The sequence below is a fragment of the Maylandia zebra genome, linkage group LG11 (assembly GCF_041146795.1).
Source record: "Maylandia zebra isolate NMK-2024a linkage group LG11, Mzebra_GT3a, whole genome shotgun sequence".
Classification (NCBI taxonomy): domain Eukaryota; kingdom Metazoa; phylum Chordata; class Actinopteri; order Cichliformes; family Cichlidae; genus Maylandia; species Maylandia zebra.
Window position 1 is genome coordinate 25,429,090 of NC_135177.1, and position 20,480 is coordinate 25,449,569.

Genomic DNA, 20,480 nt, shown 5'->3' on the forward strand with positions numbered 1-20,480 from the left:
GGCAGAGTGCACTTCTGTATGTTTCTGCAAATGTATTTTCAAGTGCATAGTCAAACTTTTAATTTTTCATCATTCAAATAAACATTTTGAACAAGAAGAGTGCTACATTAGTCCGTCTATTTTGCACTCCTACCTGACCATTTGTTGTTGTTTTTTTCTTGCCTCTCATTCACTTTCTCTCTCGCTCTCTTTCCACAAATCTATCTTCACAAATCTTCCAGAAAGCAGACCTGGCCGTGGCAGGTTTCACCATCACATCAGAAAGAGAGAAAGTTATCGACTTTTCTAAGCCGTTCATGACCCTGGGGATCAGCATCTTGTACAGAGTTCAACTGGTGAGGGTGTTATCTAGGCCTGTGCACACACTGGCTGATACTCGCTACAGATCTTGTGCTGGATTTTATTTCTTTTACCTTCACTGCTTTATTGCCAACTGGGTCATACAGAGAACGACAACTTGCACTTGTTAAAATGAAGCTTAAGGAATCTTATCTTCGAAGCTGATGATTGTATGTCTGCAGTATCCTGCAGGCTGCATCCACTAAGTCCACACTGAAATTTATAGGTATAATTCATATTGCTCAATAAGTCAGTGTGCTGTAACTGGGCAACAGCTTTACATTGCTAATGAGGCTTTGGATCTAAGCCAAGTATGCTTCAGCACCAGGCATTGTGAAACAGAGTGTTTATGGATTGTAGCATTAGCACTGCAGACTTTAGTATCAAAGTGCAGTGAAGGACACTGCCCTCCTGTGGTGCAAAGGGGACTCTCCCTGACAACTGAGACATTGAGACCTTGTTTTCTAACAGATTGTAGCTTCCTGTATGTCCATTAGTCACCATCTGTCTCTGCTTCTACAGCTTTCTACTTTTCTTTCTTCTCTTCTATGCACCAGGGTCGGAAGCCCGGTTATTTCTCCTTTCTCGATCCCTTCTCTCCAGCCGTCTGGCTCTTCATGTTGCTCGCCTACCTGGCTGTCAGCTGTGTGCTGTTCCTGGCTGCAAGGTCAGTGCATTACATCACACACTGTACTGATTGTCTGCAGTTCACATCAGAGCTCCATCATTTTTTATCTTGTTGAACACAAGTCACCTGTCACATATTGAAATTTCTTACCTTATGCAACCTACCGCAGACAGTTTTGACAAAGGTCGAGTGACTGATTGGAGATGACTTGAGTGATGTGACAGAGGTACATTACTGTGTTGCAGCTTGTCCTCGAGGTCACCTTACTTTACCTTTATTTTTCGCATCAGGTTAAGCCCCTACGAGTGGTACAATCCTCACCCATGTCTTCGTGAGCGCAGAGACATGCTGGAAAACCAGTACACTCTGGGAAACAGCTTGTGGTTCCCTGTTGGAGGCTTCATGCAGCAGGGATCAGAAATAATGCCCAGAGCTTTATCCACCAGATGTGTTAGTGGAGTGTGGTAAGTTATAATATGATTACAATGCATTTGTTTGTGTTTGTCAACCAGTATAAAGTCCACGCCTACTCAGAAATATGTCTTGCATTCATTGTCTCTTCACTCGTAAGTTTGTCCTTCACTGTTTAGAAAGCTGTTTATACTGAGTTGACATTAGTAGGCTGATTACAGATTCCTCCGCTGAAGGGAAAAGTTTCTACAATATAAATTTAAGACGCGGCTGGATGTGGAAGTGAGTGAGGAAGAAGGAGTCAGCTACTTTATTGATTTTCTCTTTTTATAACACAGGCACAGATTATTATTCAAAGCAGCATTCAAAGAGTATTTTTCTTGAGGGGATTTTGGCCTTTTTTATCAGACTTTTGAGAAATTGTGTAAAAGGTACTGTATGATGTTCTAATACATTTTACATGTTGCCAAATGCAAGCTATCAATTATATTTGAATAGGATTTGGTTGCGCATAGGTCAGTAGTTTGTGTGGAGAACAAAACAGGATTTACCTTTCCCATCATTCGATCTAGAAACCATTAGCAATCATAGCTATGATGATGATTTAGCTTTTTAAAACGTATCTGATTTATAAAACACTGACAAGCACCAAAACCTAGAACACTGGCTGCACCAGAAGGCTGCATAAAAATGGGTTGTTACCCACAGAGACTAAGCGAGCAGAATAGCTGATGCTTGCATGGGTTTTTGCTAAACACAAACCCCCACCACAAAACAGTAACTACTGAACAGTAGAAGCAGTGAAGATAATAGGAAAATAATACAATATTAGTAAAGTTCAATATTTAAATCATTTAAAGTTAATTTGTATATCACCAAATCGCTACATCAGACATCTCAAGGGGTTTTATACTGTAAGTTAAAATCCATACAGTACTTTGGAGAAGATCATAGTAATCAAATGACTCCCTGTGAGCATGAACTTTGTGATATTGGGAAGGGAACCTTTAGCAGAGTTGGGCTCAGGAAGGCTGCCGCGATGGCTCGGGGTTGAGGGGAAAGAGAACACAGGGAGACAGGAAAAAACACAGACTAGGAGAGATTGCAAACCAAATTTGAATTGCTGAATACACACGGGAAGTGAAAAGAAATGGAAAATGGAGAAGAAATACTCAGTGCATCACAGAAAGTCCTGCAGCAGTCTGACCCTATTGCACCATAACCAAGGGATGGATCAGGGCGCCCTGATCCAGCCTTAACTATAACCTTTAGCCAAAAGGCAAATTTTAAGTCTAATCTTCAAATTAGAGAGGGTGTCTGTCTCCTGAATCCAAACTGGGAACTGGTCCCAAAGAGGAGAGGCCTGAAAGCTGAAGGGTTTGCCTCCCATTCTACTTTTAAAAACCAGGAACCACAAGAAAGCCAGCTGTCTGAGAGCGAAGTGCTCTGTTACAATATGAAATTATGTGGTCTTTAAGATATAATGGGGCCTTTTATGATGGGAGATTTTAAATTAAATTCTGAATTAAATAGGGAGCCAGTGAACAGAAGGTGATATTGGAGAATTATAAACTTTTTTCGGATCTCTCTTAGTGCTCATACTGAAGGGGTTTGCATTAACTGGGGATTTTTAGAGAACTTCTTGAGAAACATGACAATGATGAATAATTCTTCAGCATCACTTAGCCAGGATATTTTAATTTTAGAGATGAACAGATAAGACCTACATGTTTGTTTAATATGTGCCCTGAAGGAAAGAAATGGTCAAAAATGAGTGTTACTGGAAGCCAAGATAATGCCATCCTGAGTATCTGGTTAGACATGTTTCTAATATTTTTTGGGCTAAGTGCAATTTAGATGCAGGAATTAGGAGATCATTCACGCCTTTGTGTCTTTAAGACATGCCTATAGTTTAACTACTTGATTTGTATTATCTGACTTAATCTAAATAGCAATGCAAATATATGCTATATCTTCTAATAGCAATGTCTAAGAGTATATAATAGCAAAGGTGGGCTCAGATCTCTGTAATAAAAGTTTGTGGTCAACAGTATAAAATGCTGCACTGACGAGCACAGAGATGAGTCCACTGTTATAAGAATATCATTTGTAACTTTCACTAATGCTGTTTCTGTGCTGTGATGAATTCTGAATCTTGACTGAAACTCTTCAAATAAACCATTCCTCTGCAGATGATCAGTTAACTGTTTTACAACTATTCTTTCAAGGATTTTGAAAAGAGGAACGTTGAAGATTGTTCTATAATTATCTAAGACAGGTGGATCAAGTGGTGGCTTTTAAGTAGAGGTTTAATTACTATTACTGTAGTACGTAGCCTATTGATAGAGCTAAATTAATCATATTTAGAATTGTAGCTTTAATTAATGGTAAGACCTTGAAAGTCTTGTAAGAATGAAGACTGACAGAGATGTTGATGGTTTAAAGGACGAAATGACTGAAGTTCGTTTAGAAGGATTGTTACAAGAGAAAAAGTCTAAATAAATATCCATAGTATTGGCTACAGTGCTTAAAAGAAGGGTTGGAATTTTCCTGTTTTACTCAATCTGTGACAAATAGCTTTACAGAGGGCTTTTTATAGAGCAACAAACTGTGTTTCCATGCAAAGTGAAGAATTTCTAGATTAGTGAGCTCTTTAGCTGAGTTATCTGTTTTAAAGCGTATGTTTGTGGGTTATAGCAGGGAGTCAAGCATCTCTGATTTGTTGGTTTCTTTACAGAGGAGCCACAGTAATCAGGGCCATACACAGTGAGGATATTAACAAGATAATTAAGCTCTGGGAGTAAATTTTGGGTAGCTGTTCTGCATTGTGTTGTTACAAAGCATTAAAGAAGATAACAAAGAAGAAAGCACTTCTTTATATTTTGTTACAGCACTTTCCAAAAGACATGCAGTGCACTGAATTTGTTTTCCAGTGCTCTGTAGTCCATTATTATTTAACGCACTAAGTGTTATTAAGTGTTATTAAAACAAAAGGAGGGTTTTCAGGGGATACTGCTCAATGTTCAGTTTCTATGCTATAAGTCAGGACAAAAGCCAGAGTGTGATTAAAACAGTGAGTGAGCTCATTTACATTTTGAGAGAAGAAAATTGAATCTAATAATAAATTAAATTCAATGTTGAGGCTGTCATTTTCAGCATCTACATGAATGATCACCCATTATAATTATTTTAACAGAAATGAGAACTGAATGCTATAAAGAGGGCCAAGTGGACGATGGATGGCTACAAATAAAACAGTTTTCTTGTATTTTCCAATTAGGGTGTGCAAGGTTAGGAGTAAAGCTTTTGAATTAATTTTTAGTTGATTGATAACCTAGAGTGACAGATTGCTGCCACTCCTCCTCCTCAGCCTGTGCTTCAAGGAGTCTGATGCTTGATGTGACTTTGGGGTGTTGAGTTGTTTAAACTAATAAATTATGCCTTAGTAAGGTTCCTGTGAGGCAAAATAAATCAGTATTTTATCCATTACTAACCATTTTTATAAAGTAAAAACACATGTTAATACTTTATAATCACCAGATAATCAGGTTCCAAACAATACATGATTTTCCTTGTTAACTATTTTGAGTATACGGTATATATTTAAAAAAAAAAAAAGGTAAATACAATTTTAAGGCCCATGTCTGCAAGAGAATAGTTCATTTTTTAATGTCATTTAAAACATTTTACTGGATGTGTCATTAAAAAACTGTTTGAGTCCCGTAGTTTTATGGAAACGGTTGACAAAAGCTCACTAAGCTCACAGAAATACTAGCCTGACGGCACTCCAATAGTGAGAGTGAATGTGAGAAGAGGCACAAGAGAACGAAATAATAACCACTAAGAGCTGAGGAGATAAAGGAAGACAGGAACAGCTAGATTACAGGGAGGCGAGCAAGATGTTAAGCATAGTCAGTACATGATGTTCTCTTTGAATAAAGTTTGTAGACATGCAAGAAGTCCCATTTTCAATGTTATTAGTGCGGAGTATCTAAAGTGATGGGAAAATAGATGTGAAGCTACAATCATTGCACTGAAGTGTATTATCATTTGAAAATGATTAAGTGGGGCTATTTTACTGTGACACTTTTTAAGATGTTCAATTTGATAAACGTCCTGATGTGTCAGGTGTTTCCTTTGCTGGGTTAACTCAAACCCAGCAAAGTGTCTCTACTGATATTCGCCAAAATAACTGGTGTATTATGTATGAATTTTGCAGCTTATCAATACCATGATGGATCACTGTTGCCACTCCAGTGGTGCTTTATCTCTCCCTTCATCTCTCTTTTTCCTCGCCTTTTTCCACCTTGCAGGTGGGCTTTCACCCTGATCATCATTTCCTCCTACACGGCCAACTTGGCGGCCTTCCTGACTGTCCAGCGGATGGAGGTTCCCATTGAGTCTCCAGACGATTTGGCCGACCAGACGAACATCGAGTATGGCACGATCCACGGCGGGAGCACCATGACCTTCTTTATGGTGCGGCTCCGGTTGTGCTTGGGTTCGGAATTTGGGAATAATTATATGTGTGCTTTTATCCGTGTTAAATGTTTGTGTAGCTGTTTGGATTGACTAACTCCCTAAATCGCTCTGATAGCAATTCAGGAAATAGTTGTTCATAAAATTTTCTATGTGTTACATGTAATGGACCGCAGTGCTTCTCTCTTCATTGCTGAGAACAGAGTGAACGATTATCCTCATATTTGCCACTCTGTCTCTGAGTTTCTCTCTTGTTTTCTTTATGGCTGTTTGTGTTTGTGTTAAGTGGCTGACTGCCTGTGTTTGCTTATGAGAATGCTACCGGCATCTGTGTTGACATCTGTGTTTGTCATAGTGTGGGTGTGCGCATGTGTGTGTGTGTGTAGGTCTTGTATTTGTGTGTGGGTGTGTTAGTATAGAGGAGTGTGTGTAGGTGAGTGTTTAAAAAATGTATGTTTATATGTTGATAAATGGCAAAATGCCAGTTAGAGTTTATTTTTCAGTCACTAGTGTTCGTCCAAATGGCGGATATAAGAAAGAATGGTGTGTGTTTGCCTACATAAGCCAGTTTCATTGCCACAGTACATTACCCCACTCAATACCTAATCCACACACGCATACACAATCTCATTGTTGTACACAGATGCTACCATCTATACCCTTTTCCTTTCTTCTCCCATACAAAGAGATACTACATGTAATTGTACATTTAATCCTGTTTTGGACCTTGCCATTTTTTGTTAAGTGCTGAACCACCTCCTGTGTGCTGATTTACTTCCATCTGTATGAAAGATGATGCATCAGCTACGCTGTGAGCAAATAATCTGTTGCTTTGCTTCACTTTCCTTTTTTCTCCCTCCACTCTCCGCGCTGCTTTTTCCCTCTGTTTGCTATTGATATTTTTACTCTGCTTGCCATTGTTCACACCTGATTTTCTCTCCTGTGTGTACTTCCCTTCCCGTTTATCTTTAATGCATCTCTTTCATATTCCTTCTTGTCGGGGAAACTTGTATATTCACCTGTAATTACTGCTGAATTGCCGTTGTTGTGTTCCTGTTTCCTCTGCAGAACTCAAGGTACCAGACCTACCAGCGGATGTGGAACTACATGAACTCCAAGCAGCCTAGCGTATTTGTGAAAAGCACGGAGGAAGGCATCGCCCGTGTGGTCAACTCCAAGTATGCTTTCCTGATGGAGAGCACTATGAACGAATATCACCGTGGCCTGAACTGTAATCTCACACAGATCGGAGGCCTGCTGGACACCAAGGGTTACGGCATTGGCATGCCACTAGGTAAAAATACTGCATCACAAAAAGGTCATGCAGCACCTGATAATGTATTACCTACTTTAAATATTTCTGTACGCAGAGAAATGTCTTAAAAATGTATCTCATAACTTTTTTTATTGCTCCAAGACTCCAAATATATCTATAAAGTTATGAAAAAGCAACTGGGAAGCTAGTAGAGATGTAACACTGTTCCCTTTTTGATAATTACAGACATTGCTGACGCATTTTAAAAGTGCTGTTTCACAGCTTGTGAACTAAAAGAATAACATGATGTAGTATTTAAAAAAATTATGCATGCAGATTTTTAGTTTTAATTATTCTGAGTGGTTCAAGTTAAAATATAACTGATAAAAAGCAACAGGTTAACATTTCAAATCCCCTTTAATGTACCTGACATGTGACTTGAGTTGCATCCATGTCATCAGCTAATTTGATGTTTGCATTAATGAGCAGTTGAACAGGTGTACCACATAAAGCGAAATACTGTGACTGAGCATCTACAACAGAGACCAGGCTGCTTAATCATAAGTGACAAGGAGCTATCTCGTTTCTAAAATTATACAATTATTTGACAAAAAGAAAAAAAAAACCTCATTAAATGACAGCGTGAGAAGCATGAGATCAATTATGCTAAATAGACACATGTAGTTGTCTGTGATTTGTGAGATTAGACCTGAAAATTGTCTTGTACGTGGTCGGTTTATTTTTTATCTGTGGGATTAGCAGCTATTTCAAATGGAAGTAACGCGCACACAGTTAATTGCTTTTCCACTCACGCCCAGCGCTCGTGATGCCACTTTTTAGCACTTAGATGAGATTGTCACTGAATCACAGTAATCTGTTCCTATGAAGAGGTCAGCCATATCTCACTGTCTATTATTGACCAAGGCTGTGGAGGAATGGAGAGAAAAAGCAGACACAGAATAAAGAAGGAAAGACCACAGACGTGAAATAAGGGACATAAGAGGAAAAAAACCAAACATATTATCCCACTCACCTCCAGGTAAGAGGCTGTTTAAATTTAAAGAAATAGGCAGATATTTTTACACTTGAATAATTTCTTGCTGGGAATTAGATGACAGATCTCCTTAAGGATATGCTATTAAAATCTCATTAGGGTGTCTACAGTTGCTGTTCATCAGCAAGCTGCTTGGCAACCCACCATAACCTCTGTTCTACCTTTTCGTGTCCTGTGCGTTATAACTTGTACCTGCTTTACTGGGTTGTCTTGCTGCATCTCTCCCAGCCTCCAGCTTTCTGTGTATCCACATAGAAGCATGGGAAAGTGGTGGGAGGTGATGCCAAATTTATATTGCTGCAGTCATTAGTTGTCCTGATTGAAATCGTTTTTTTTCTGGCAGGAGGTTGGTGTTCTCCAGCAGTGACTTAGCGAAGGAGGCATGATAATCACTGAACAACTGTCAACACTTTCTATAGAGACTGTTTATGTGCAGAAGGCCTGTCTAATAAAAGCTGCCTGTTGATTATCTTCACAGCTAAATACCATTATGCTAAAGAAAACATATTTGTCATTTGCACAGACAGAACCTTTAAACCCTCTAAATCTGGTCCAGCATATCTGGTTTGCTACATACTTTGTATGCTATTCAACCAGCTGCTGAACCACTGTGTCCGTCTAGTTGTTATCTTGCTGTCTATCTCTCACTAATCCTCTCTTTATTCTCACCATAAGATCACTTCTAGCCATCTCCAAGCTGCAGCGGCAATTCTCTTTTTCTGCTTAGTCTCTTTAACACTTAATCATTTCATGTTTTTCCCCTTTTTCTGAAAAAAAAATCTCTCCCCTGTCTGGTCTCTTATGCTGCACCTTGCCCACCACTTGCTCTTATCCTGCCTTCTTGTTTTTTTCCAGGATCTCCATTCAGAGATGAGATCACACTGGCCATCCTCCAGCTGCAGGAGAATAACAGGCTGGAGATACTAAAGAGGAGGTGGTGGGAGGGAGGCCAATGTCCCAAAGAGGAGGACCACCGTGCCAAGGGTGAGTCGACCGCAGCTGTCTGCCTCCGTTGCCTCCTTCTCTCTAATGTCCCCAGTAATAGTCTCCTCACTCTCTGCTACCGTCCAGCTAATGGCTAATGCCTAACCTAATGTCCTTGCGAAGGGTACTTAGCACAATCTACTTTCCCAGATGTCTTCTGTTTGTCTCAGGTGGTGCATAATGTGAATTTTATTGGAGACAGTGTATCTGTTTACATGTGTGTATTAAGAGTGTGTATATGTGTGGGCAAAGCTTCTGCATGAATGACAGAGATGATGAAAACATCTCTGCGTTTATGCCACTGATGTCAGATGAAAATCTCTTTTAAAAATTATTTTGCTAACAAAATGCTTCAGTTCAGGCATTTCAGTATTGTTACACTTTATCAGTGCAGTTTATCTCAAACCCTTCAGGGCCCTATAATTCTGTTTGTCACTCAAGCACTTCATTCCAGGCAATTAAAATTTGAAACTCAGATGAAAGAGTACTGAGTAGTGATTTAGGATTACACTCACATTAAGTTTTTGGTTATTACTGTGGGTCAAGCTGTAGAAGATGGAAAGTCTAGTACTTTCCACAACGCAGCATGGTAGCATCTTTGTTAGACCACTTACTTCCAGCAGATTATCAATTAGAAAATATGAATTATGCAAAACTTACATTATGAATATTATGACAATTAAGGTGTTTTCTGATACTTAATCAACAGCTGAAATAGAAATCTGTACAAGAACAGTAGCATCAAGCTAGAGTCTGGTTAGCTTAGCTTAGCTTAGCATAGCGCAAAAAAATAGAAGATAAAAATAAGCAGCCTGCGACTATCAGCAGGTTTAAAGTGCACACCATTAGTTCTCCCATCACATAGTTAGGTCGATTTGTGTTATTTAACCTCTGTACACCACCACAGTGGATTTTAAATAAAACTGTCAAGATGTGATTGAAGTGCGTACTTTAAACTTCAATTCATGTGGTTTAACAAGACATTTAATGAGTTTAGAGATTACAGCAACATTTTATATAAAGTCACTCATTTTCAGAGCCTCAAAATTAATTGGACTAACATAATTTGAAATACAGGGACTGTTTTTAATACTTGGATGAAAATCCTTCAAGCCATTGACTGTCAGAAATCCATGGATGTCATCAAATTCTGCATTTCCTCCTTTAAAGGACTCTCCCAGGCCTCTGCGGCAGTCACTTTCACTTGCTGCTTATCTTTGGGTGTTTTATATTTAATAAAAGAATGCTCTGTTTGGTTTAGATTAGGTGACCAACTTGACCAGTGAAGAATAAACCCATTTCTTTGCCTTGAGAATTTCTTGGGTTGTATTTTCAGCATTAACTTGTGAAGCACTGCCCGATCAATTTTGCAGCATTTGTCAGAATCTTTCTTTCTTTCTTTTTGCTCTACATTTTTCTTCCTTTCACTCTGGCACAAGTGAATCTAAGTTTTCCCGTTTAAACATTTTTTTTCCAGATATCTACAGACTCTTTATTTGTTCTGTGGAAAATACTAATCTGGCCTTTTTGTTCTTGAGTGTAACTACTGGTTTGTAGCTTATTGTAAATGCTCTGTATTTGCATTCATGAAGGCGCCTCGTAATTGCAGACTTTGACAAAGATACACTTACGTCCTCGCGAGTGTTCTTGGCTTTGTTAGATGTTGTGAAGATGTTTTTCTTAACCATGGAAAAAAATCTGTCATTATCCATCTTATTTGTCTTCTGTGGGTTTTCAGGCCCTCTGGTGTTGCAGAGCTGACCACTCCAACACCAAAAGACAGACTTAATTCTTCTTAAGAATGTATCAGATTTTTGATTCGGCCACGCCTAAACTTTTTGCTCTTTATCTAGGTTTATTTTTCTTTGTTCAGCCCAGTGATGGCCTCCATTACTTGCACTGACAGCTCTTCAGGCTCTATTTAAAATGACATTGAAAAGCTATCTAATGCGAATTCAACACTTTGAGCCAAAGTCAGATATTATGTTGGCTTCTTTTAACATGAAATAATGAGGGAAATAATAATGCGGTGGTGTACAAATGCAAAGGTAGAAAAATTGTGTCTTTGCCCATTATTGCCCTCAGTGTTTGTACTTGAACCTTGCCGTACACTGTTCTCTTCTCTACATTCAACTTAAATTGCACGTCTTTTTGTTATTTTGTTCCTGTTTTCTTTAGTTATTTTTCATCATTATCTAAAGTGAGCCTAATGATAGTTGTAATAGTTGGTGCTGTATGTGGTACAGATGGCAAAGCCTCTTGAGGCAAATGAACAATTAGTGCACTGATAGCAAAACAAGGCAATTTTGGCCTCATTTTTTTAGGTTAATGATTTTAAAAGTCAAGCTTTTTCACCGTGTTTTATTATAAATTAACTTAATTGTTTTCAGTTAATGAGTTATGTTTTACTAACCTCATGTTATTAAGTTAACCTAAAAAACAATTATAGAATAGAATAGCCCTTTATTGGCGATGTACATGTACAATACCATTATGGATAAGTAACCTAACCTTGATATGTTTTAGTCCCTTTTGCGCAAAGGCCCATGGCATCATGATCTGCATTTTTGCTCAAAATTGTAATTTTTTTAATTCAAAGTTTAATTCACAGCATTGTACTTTTAAACTGAGCCAAACTTCATTCTCACCAACACGGCAGGTCATCAACCCTGCAGCTCACTTCCCTTAGAGTATCACAGCTGTAACAATCTAACATGAAAGTAAATGAAACACAACCTTGATGCTTTAACAATAACAGTAACAAACATCAAAAACAATGTCGTATTACATAACATGCTTAATATTTCAGCTCTCTTTGCTGACACACTCACTCATGTCTGGGCTTATTAAAGCACAGACTACAGCTGACAAACAGGTGTCGGTTTATCTTCCTTCCTAGTCTCGTTTTTTGATCGTATGTACAATCGTTTCTATTTAGCATGCACAATTTTGAGCAGCTGCACATTAATACTTTCCTATTATCCTTCATCACGTGCACTAACTGAATATCAGTATGCACACATTCAGAATAGTCGAATATAATCATAAATCTATTCAATCATTTATAAATAAAATTATATAAGTTAAGTAAGAGACAATGAATCATAATTGCCAGAAGTGCTCCTTCAACTATGTCTTTTTTCACTGTGCTTGTAAACCTCCTTTGACAATAAACAGTTGCCCATTATGATGCATTTGCGCACGTATGTGCTAATCTTTGTCTCCTGTGGCCTGTTGTCAAGGTCTGGGCATGGAGAACATTGGGGGCATCTTCGTTGTGCTGATCTGTGGCCTCATTATCGCTGTGTTTGTGGCCATTATGGAGTTTGTGTGGTCGACACGCCGCTCGGCAGAGACTGATGAGGTATGCCCCCATACCTGCCCTCGCCGACCCCACAGACACACCCCAGTAGGTTCCCATGGCATCCCGCCATCCCTTTTGATTATGTTATTTGGTGTGTGTCCCTGTGTTGTGTTCGTGTGTGTGTGAGAAAGAGAATGGATGGGTTACTTTTTCAGCTTTTGCCTCCATTTGTATGTGTTTGTTTGTGCCGTAACATTCAAGGTTCACTGTGTTTTGTGCATGTGAGATGAGAGGAATGTTTAAGTACGTGGCTCTGACCTGCTGTAGCGTTCGAATTTTACGACAGCTAGAGAATCTAATCGCATGTTCTGCCTGTTTTGATTTCACTGTGCCCTTTTAGTGTTCTGTGTTTAACAGTATGGCAGCAAGTGTTTGTGAGCTAAACATGATAGTTGGATAAGCAATATTGAGAAATGCCAATATTTGCTTGCATAAAGAAGTAGTGTGAACTTTTTTCCCTGGCATTAAATGTCATGATGTATCTTCTTTTACATGCCTCACATGTACGCTGGTATTCTTCGTTTCCATTGTTGTGTGTATTGCTTCTCACTCATGTCATTGTGCGTCTCCCTCTGTCTCTCTCTCTCTCAAACGCACACACCCACACACACACACACCCATGCACACACACACACTCTCCTCCTGTCATTCGGCCATCAGTGTGTGTTCTCCAATAACGAGTACTGTTTCTGTTTATGTGAGCACATGACTTTTTATAAATCATGCTTTCATTGAGAATGTGGTTGGCCTGTAGTGGACACGTTGATGCATTTTGTTAGTCATGTGTGCGTATCGCAGTAGTCATGCAGCTGGAATGATGATGAGTATTGGTGGATGTGAAAGTTTGGTTTAGAATGTGTTTATGTGTGTGTTTGTGTGTGTGTGTGTGTTTGAGGCTGTGCACAGTTGCTGTACGAGTGAATGCTTCTGTATTTGTGCGCCTGAGTGTGCCGGCCTGCCTGTCCGTTCATGGTGCCATAATGAAGTGCCCATAAACTAAACATTTTGCTGTTCCGTGTGTTTGGATTGTAATAACTCTCTCTGCTTCTTGGATATTCTCCCATCTCTATCCATCCACACATCCTTCCTATGACCTCTCCATTTATTTTCAAACCATCTTTCCATTTGTTGGTCTCTGCGCCCTCGCTTCTCCTGCTCCTTTTTGTTTACCATGCCCACTGTGTCTGTTCTGCCTTGTTGCCGGCTTGTTCTTTTTGTTTTGCTTTTCCTTTCAATTTTCTTGTTCTCCCTCCGCTCTCCTATTTATGTACTGCCTTACCACTTGTCTTGTTCTGCTGCCTGCCTACTTTGTGTCTATGGCACCTCCTCCCCTGCCTTTGCCTCCTTTCCTCTTCCTTCCCTTCCGTCTTTCTTCTTTCCTCCCTCCTTCCGTACGTCCTTTAGGTGTCTGTCTGTCAGGAGATGATCACAGAGTTCCGAAACGCCGTCTCCTGTAAAAAGAGCTCTCGAATGCGCCGCAGACGGCCCCTGAGCAGCTCAGCAGCCTTGCGTCACCCTACCCGCATTGCTCTGGGGGCCCCTCGGCCCCTGCGCCTGGTCCGGGAGATGCGGCTCAGCAACGGCAAGCTGTACAGCGGAGCTGGCCCCCTGACAGGTGGAGCTGGAGGGGGAGCCGGAGGAACGGGGCAACCAGATCTGGGCCCTGGGCCCCAAAGGATCCTAGATGATCCGCTTGGAGCCAACACCACCCCACCTCCACCTGCCCCCACCCCTGTGATGCTGCCTGCGCGCAGCTGCACCCACGTGAGGATCTGCCAGGAGTGCCGAAGGATCCAGAGCCTGAGATCAGGTAGCAGTATAGGATCAGCGTCAACAAGAATACCCCCTTCATCCGCCCCCCTGCCCCGGATACCTCCACCCCCACCCCCATCCTCGTCCAATACAGACAGTGAGGGTGGAGGCGTGCCCAGCCCAAGGCGACTACATCACAGCCCCCCAGCTCATACCCCTCGACCCATTCCACCTCCGCAGAGCAGCAACACCTCAGACCTTCTTGGGGACCAGGACTGAGGAATGAAGCGAGTGAGGTAGAGGGGTGAGATATATGGGTGAGGGACATTTGCGCTGCTTAGAAAAAACACTGTTTCCACTGATCAGATTCATCCGAGAACTGAAATGTTTGAGATGAGGGAACAAAGGAGTAAAAAAAAAAGAAAAAAAAAGAAAAAGGAGTTGAACTCATGATAATGCCAGCCAACACGGAGCGAGAACGAGAAGAAACATGGGGGACCAAGACTTCATCCACTTCAGAACTGAAGACACAGAGAGGTGGTCATCGGTTAAGTGTTTGCGTTTGGCTAAGAAGAACAGTTCAGTTTGGATAAAAGAGAGAGGAGATGCACATGACCACGCGTCAGTGCCCGCTGGCCTCCTTTTGTCTCCTTACTCCCCTCTCGTGTCACTTCTCATTTGAGGGTCCTGGTTTTCTTTCACGGACACTTCACTGGAAGCTAACCAGCCCTTTACTGAAATGAAGCCTTGCTGGTGGACATACTGTATCTGTATGTGGTTTTAAAACAGCAACTGACTTCCAGAGAATTTATTCCTGATGTTTTTTTTCTGTTGTCTTTTTGTTACCATTGTTCTAAGTGGGAATTTCAGAGTTAAATAACAGACTACGTGTGACAATATGGTGGATTATAACATACCAAGACACTTGACAACAGCTAATTGTGTTCGAGAGTTTTGTGCCCCTCCCTGTGCCCCATAGCTGCTTTTTGGATGGGATCGGGGAAGCTGGATGAAACAACTTCAAGGCAACGTAATGCAAACGGTAGCAGAGAAAACTGTTGGTCTGCCTTTCTTTACACTGTGTGTGCGTGTGTGTGTAAAATTTGTGCTTCCTGTAAGTCTGTCCGTAACTGCTCAAAACGAGGAGAACCGTGTACCCAGCAACAGCTTCTTTCTACCAATGTTAGATATTCAGACAGACACAAAAAGGGAGAGAGAGGGAGAGAATGAGCGAGCGAGCAAGAGGCTTTGAAATGTGAAATTAATGTCCCTCGTTATCCTGGGTAACGCTTGCCAAGCCCTTACTTCTTTTTCACCTCTGTTCACACCATGTAGACAAGATAGAGAGACTGGGCGAGTCAGAGACAGAGAGGCAAGATAGAGACGAGCAGGAAAAGAGGAGGTGGAAAGAGCCAGAGAGTTAAAAAAGGACACTACTGAATTTGAATAAGAATTCCCTCACTGAACTACTTCCATTAATAGATCTGTCCTGATCTGTTAATTCTGGGCATCTTTTAAGGGGCTTGTTAATGCGCCAGCAGACTATAAATGCGGCTTCCTCCCATCTCTCTGTTCGACAGGCTATCTTGGCCGTCCACAGCAGCGGCTCCTGCCAGTATGATAGACTCAACCCAGCCTTGTCAGTACCGTCTCAAGCTTTTGATCACCTAATTACTCCCCTCAGTGGCTGGGGACCCATTCAGGAGGGGGTCGAATGCAGGGAAACGCGCTGATAAATAGATGTAGAAGAAATGTTTTTTCTCTCTGGCTGGGAAGCGAATCTGTTTTAATTATGTTGTTAATGTTATAGCCTTACAGTTTTGTGAAACTCCAATGAAAACAGACTCTAGTGTACAAGCAAAGTGTGCCTAAAGGGAGAAATACTGGTAGGTTTGCATGTTTTTGCCCTTTTGCTTTAAAACTTGTTCAGTTTTTGCTCAACATACAAGACCTTTTTAGACCAGCTTCAACAACTGTGGCACAAAATACATTACATACAACAGTTATCAGTCTGGATTTTTTAATTGTCAACAAATTGCAGTTCAACTAGGGGACATGTTCCTTTGTATCGACCCTGTTAAATACTGACTGCAACAACCAGTGCCTGAAAATAGTCCCCCAGTAAATATAGCCTTTACTATTCTTTCTCCAACATCTGCTAAAAACTGCAGTTCCCAGCTGTGTTGCCTTTTTAAAATGGGACTGCACTCCGTGTTTCAGCGGGAATATAGACATTGTTTACTAATCCTCCATCTTCCTCTGTTTGTGGGCACTGCCGCCGTCGTATTCACTCAGATGCAGTGTAGTGCTCGGCCTGTTGTGGTCTAATGGAAAAAAAAAAAAATCAGACCAGCTTTATGTCAGCAGTAAATCCAATTATTTACATGAATGCGAGAGAGGCAGCAGGCGTGTTGTTCTCCTTAGATCAAATATAAGCGTAATTAATTTTACACGCTGCCACGGTATAGCGTATGTATACCTCTGCCGAACAGTTCATGTTATGTTTGCATGATTAATGCAGACATATTACTCAGAATGTTAATGTTCCATTATTATCATGTGCAGCATTTGCATTTTCTACAGGTCACTGACTCGATGTGCATTGAACCTGTTGCCCAGTCAGTTTCCAAATTAATCCCTGCTGAATGATTCTCTACTTAGTGGACTAGGGGCGTTCGATACACCCACTTAGTTGTGGTTAGTGTACTTACAGTGACAGTTGTAATAAAGTCTTTCTGGAACACCAACATTCAAGATGTAAGAGTTAGCAAATGCAACGGTTACAGTATAAGACAGCGTCTGTGTTTTGTTATTGGGTTTCTTCACAGATTGATTTCCTGACAGAGTTTATGAATGTAATGCTTTAGAAGCTGATTCCTAATTATTGGAAAACACAGTGTCCCCGCTCCCTGCCCGCATCAGTATCTTTCTTTTTTGTCTCCCTCTTGCCCGTAGTTTGGAATTGCCGTTCTCCAACGTAAAGATGTGTCCCCTATTATCTTCCAAATCCCAACTGCAGCATCCCATAACCAGCAGTAATGCTAAGTGTGTAAGATAATGTGCAAAGCCACCAGTTCACCCTTTACAAATCCCTCAGAAAAATGAAGGCATTGTTGTCTAGACTAACACTGCATTGCTATATAATGTTATGCATTTTGCGGGGAAGCAGGTTTGTTGACACTGTTGTGCTCCAGATAACGAATGATAACATTGTTTGCACACATTATGCCGTTTCTTGTTGAATGATTGCTGTCAGCAGAAGCAGGCTTGATTTGATGCCTCTCTCTCTCTCTCTGTTTACTTCTGCCTTTGTGTCCAGAATGCTGACAGGAGCGAACCTTTTTCACAAATCTTTACAGCACACACAAACAAAAACACACTCATCCGCTACGCCTTCGTCTCCGATTCCTTTGTTGTCTAAAGGCTGTAAACCCACCGGTTGTTTGTTGTTTTCAAAGTTGTCTTCTGAGTTTCTTTAATGACTTCCATGGTTCATACAAGCTCCGGAAACCTGATGTGTGACAGTACCACACAGCCATCAAGTGGCCACAAACAGCTTTAAACCATCAGCTGAAAGCATTTACAAGCTGCGGTGCATTATTGTGGAGAAGCGAGAGGAAGGTACAAGCTCTAAAAAAATACATTCAAAAAAAAAAAAGCCAAAATATTGCTAGTATTAATCTAAATGGGAAGGGAGGGTCACAAAACAGATCCAATGGGATGTCTGAACATTCACTCCACGAAACAAACATTTGTTTACTTTTATGTTGTTTTCTTTGGTATTTTTTCATATTTCTATACTAGTGCTAAATGGATTATTAAAACTAATGACTATTATGATGAAATTGTTATTATTACTATTGAAGACGAGAGGCTCTGTGGTGTGTGTGTGTGTGGGTGAAGGGTGGAGGATGGGAGGTGTTGGGATGAAGGTGAAATGATGTTCTTCAGAGCCCGCCCTGTTGTTCAAACCTATAGACACACAGACTTCTTTTGGAATAAAAATATTCAAACAGTCCCACAGTGGTACGTGTCTTTGCTTTTTTTAATAGAAAGCTCACTGATGTCATGTTTTTATTCTAATAGAGGGATGAAGTGATTTAGTTAAGGGCCAGATTTTAGAAACAAACAACTCTTTCAGTCATTTAGGCCCTCAACGTCAATAAATACACAGTAACGTGAAAAAAGAGAGTTTTGATAGGATGATATCCTGTTAAAAGTACAAAAAGTACAACCAGTGATTCAGTAGTTTGCAGAACTACTTTCAGCAGCAAGAACCTCAAGTAATTGTTTTCTCTTTGAAGTTATTCTTTACAGCATTACTTCTGTTCATTGAGGTTTGCAGACATTGGTCCCTGCACAGCTTAAGATCAGTCATGTTGAGGTCTGGACTCTGACCGGGCCATTGCAACACCTCTATTATTTTCTTTATTTAGCACTTCTGTTGTAGATTTGCTGCTGTGCTTGGGATTATGTCCTGTTCTTTCTCCTGGCAACCCTTCAAAACAAGCCATATTTCTTCAGCTTTTTTCTAATTGTACTGTCATCAACTTTAACATTTAAAATGCCCACTAAGGCCTGTAGAGTCTGAGAGGTAGCTCTTGGGTTTTTGGTTTTATGTAATATCTCTGAGCATTGCAGAGTGTGATCTTGGGGTGAATTTGCTGTGACATCCACTCCCAGAGAGATTGTAGCACTGTGTTAACACACACCTGAATGCTCCAGACCAGCAAACTGCTAAAACTTCTGCTTTTGTAGAGGTGCTCACACTTGCTGATGATCACTTAATCAAGCTGATTTGATTAGCACCTCCTGGCTGCTACCTACCCTGTTAATTCTCATGTAAACATTAAGGGTGTAGTTAGTTTTTCATAGCGCTGCATAGAGGCCAGTGAAAACTTTCTTTTTCACATGCCTGTGTGACACAACACCTTCTGATGCTGGTTTTACTAAATATTTTGACCAAACTGAAGACCTTATATGTACTTTATATTTTCTTTTTTTTTTTACAAAATGTAATTTAATTACTACATAATAGATTTTTATTTCAGGTTTTCCACACTTAAACTTTACATATTTTTTTTAGGTGGTAACCTTAACCTCGCTCAGTGATAAGCTGATATCAAAGTGCTTTGATACTTTACAAATACAAATAATAGTACTGGTACAACAATGTTATTGAGAAAAACTACCCAAAGGATCATAGTAAAGGTAGCTGTTCTGCAGAGATACGCATATCAGACATGTATCACTTAATACATACACACATAGGATATATTCATACTGGCTCACTTGGACACATATGGACTTTATATACTTTTATTTGATAGTTAAGTAGTTTAAAATGTATGGAATGTGTGTATTTCACAAGGCTTCTGGTTTAAATCGTATTGATGCATCCTTAGGCTTTTTAGCATAAGATTTGAATCTTCTGTAGACCGACCTTATTTAAAATTTTTACCGCCAACAGTAACTGTCAGACAGATATAGTGCAGTAGAGATACGAACTTACATTTCAAGTACTAGCACAAGTGCAAAATGTAAATAGCGCATACACTTAAATGAATGTACTCTTTGCAGTTTCTGTCCAGCACTGAATAATGCACTCCCTCCACTCTTTCTCACGGACAAGACAAAACTCTAGAGTTCAAGAAGAGAATAAATCACCACCTGTCAGATCTGTCAAAACTTTTTTTTCTTTTTTAGCAACAAAGTTCAGTTATACAGCCAATCTAGAGACCGTTACACAGAGAAAAAAACAACAAGAAAAGAAACAACAGCTTTGTGTTCACAGCACAGATTAAGATAATCAGATTTCTCAAGAACTGACTTTCAGTATTAAAAACACACACAACAGATTCAAATGAGCTGTCAAACTAGTTTACAACAAGAAAAAATGATTTTGTTCATACAAGCTCTGACAACACCGAGTGAGCAGACACTTTCACATCACACCCACAGACTCACACTGTGGGGAAATGCTGTTTGAAAACCAGAAGGTGACAGTTCGTAAGGTATAGACCAGTATGGTATGTTTGCAAACCACATTTTCACCCTTTTTTTTCTCCCCTGTTAAAATAAAAAAAACCAAAATACTGCAACACCTGCAGACAGGACTGTGACATGATCATTACACAAATGTTCAACAGAAATGACTGGGAGAGATATAGGAGGACTGTTGTTATTACTACAGCCTGCCTACACACTTACAGAA

At 40.2% G+C, this 20,480-nt stretch overlaps 1 protein-coding gene across 5 annotated transcripts in view; it reads left to right on the top strand.

Moving 5' to 3' along the window:
• The window catches only part of grik5 (glutamate receptor, ionotropic, kainate 5), a 123,035-nt gene that overhangs the window by 94,016 nt on the left and 8,539 nt on the right, over positions 1 to 20,480 (top strand). For 2 of the 5 annotated variants that reach the window (XM_076890093.1, XM_004550892.4), the window contains exons 15-22: positions 222 to 335; positions 897 to 1,006; positions 1,258 to 1,431; positions 5,692 to 5,857; positions 6,926 to 7,151; positions 9,022 to 9,150; positions 12,393 to 12,559; positions 13,919 to 18,278. In XM_076890093.1, coding sequence (XP_076746208.1) covers positions 222 to 335; positions 897 to 1,006; positions 1,258 to 1,431; positions 5,692 to 5,857; positions 6,926 to 7,151; positions 9,022 to 9,150; positions 12,393 to 12,559; positions 13,919 to 14,545 — 1,713 coding nt within the window. In that variant the 3' untranslated portion in view covers positions 14,546 to 18,278. Of the gene's footprint in view, positions 1 to 221; positions 336 to 896; positions 1,007 to 1,257; positions 1,432 to 5,691; positions 5,858 to 6,925; positions 7,152 to 8,036; positions 8,152 to 9,021; positions 9,151 to 12,392; positions 12,560 to 13,918; positions 18,279 to 20,480 lie in introns of those variants that run through there. The other 3 variants (XM_004550893.4, XR_013100849.1, XM_076890094.1) reach the window with 3 other exon arrangements.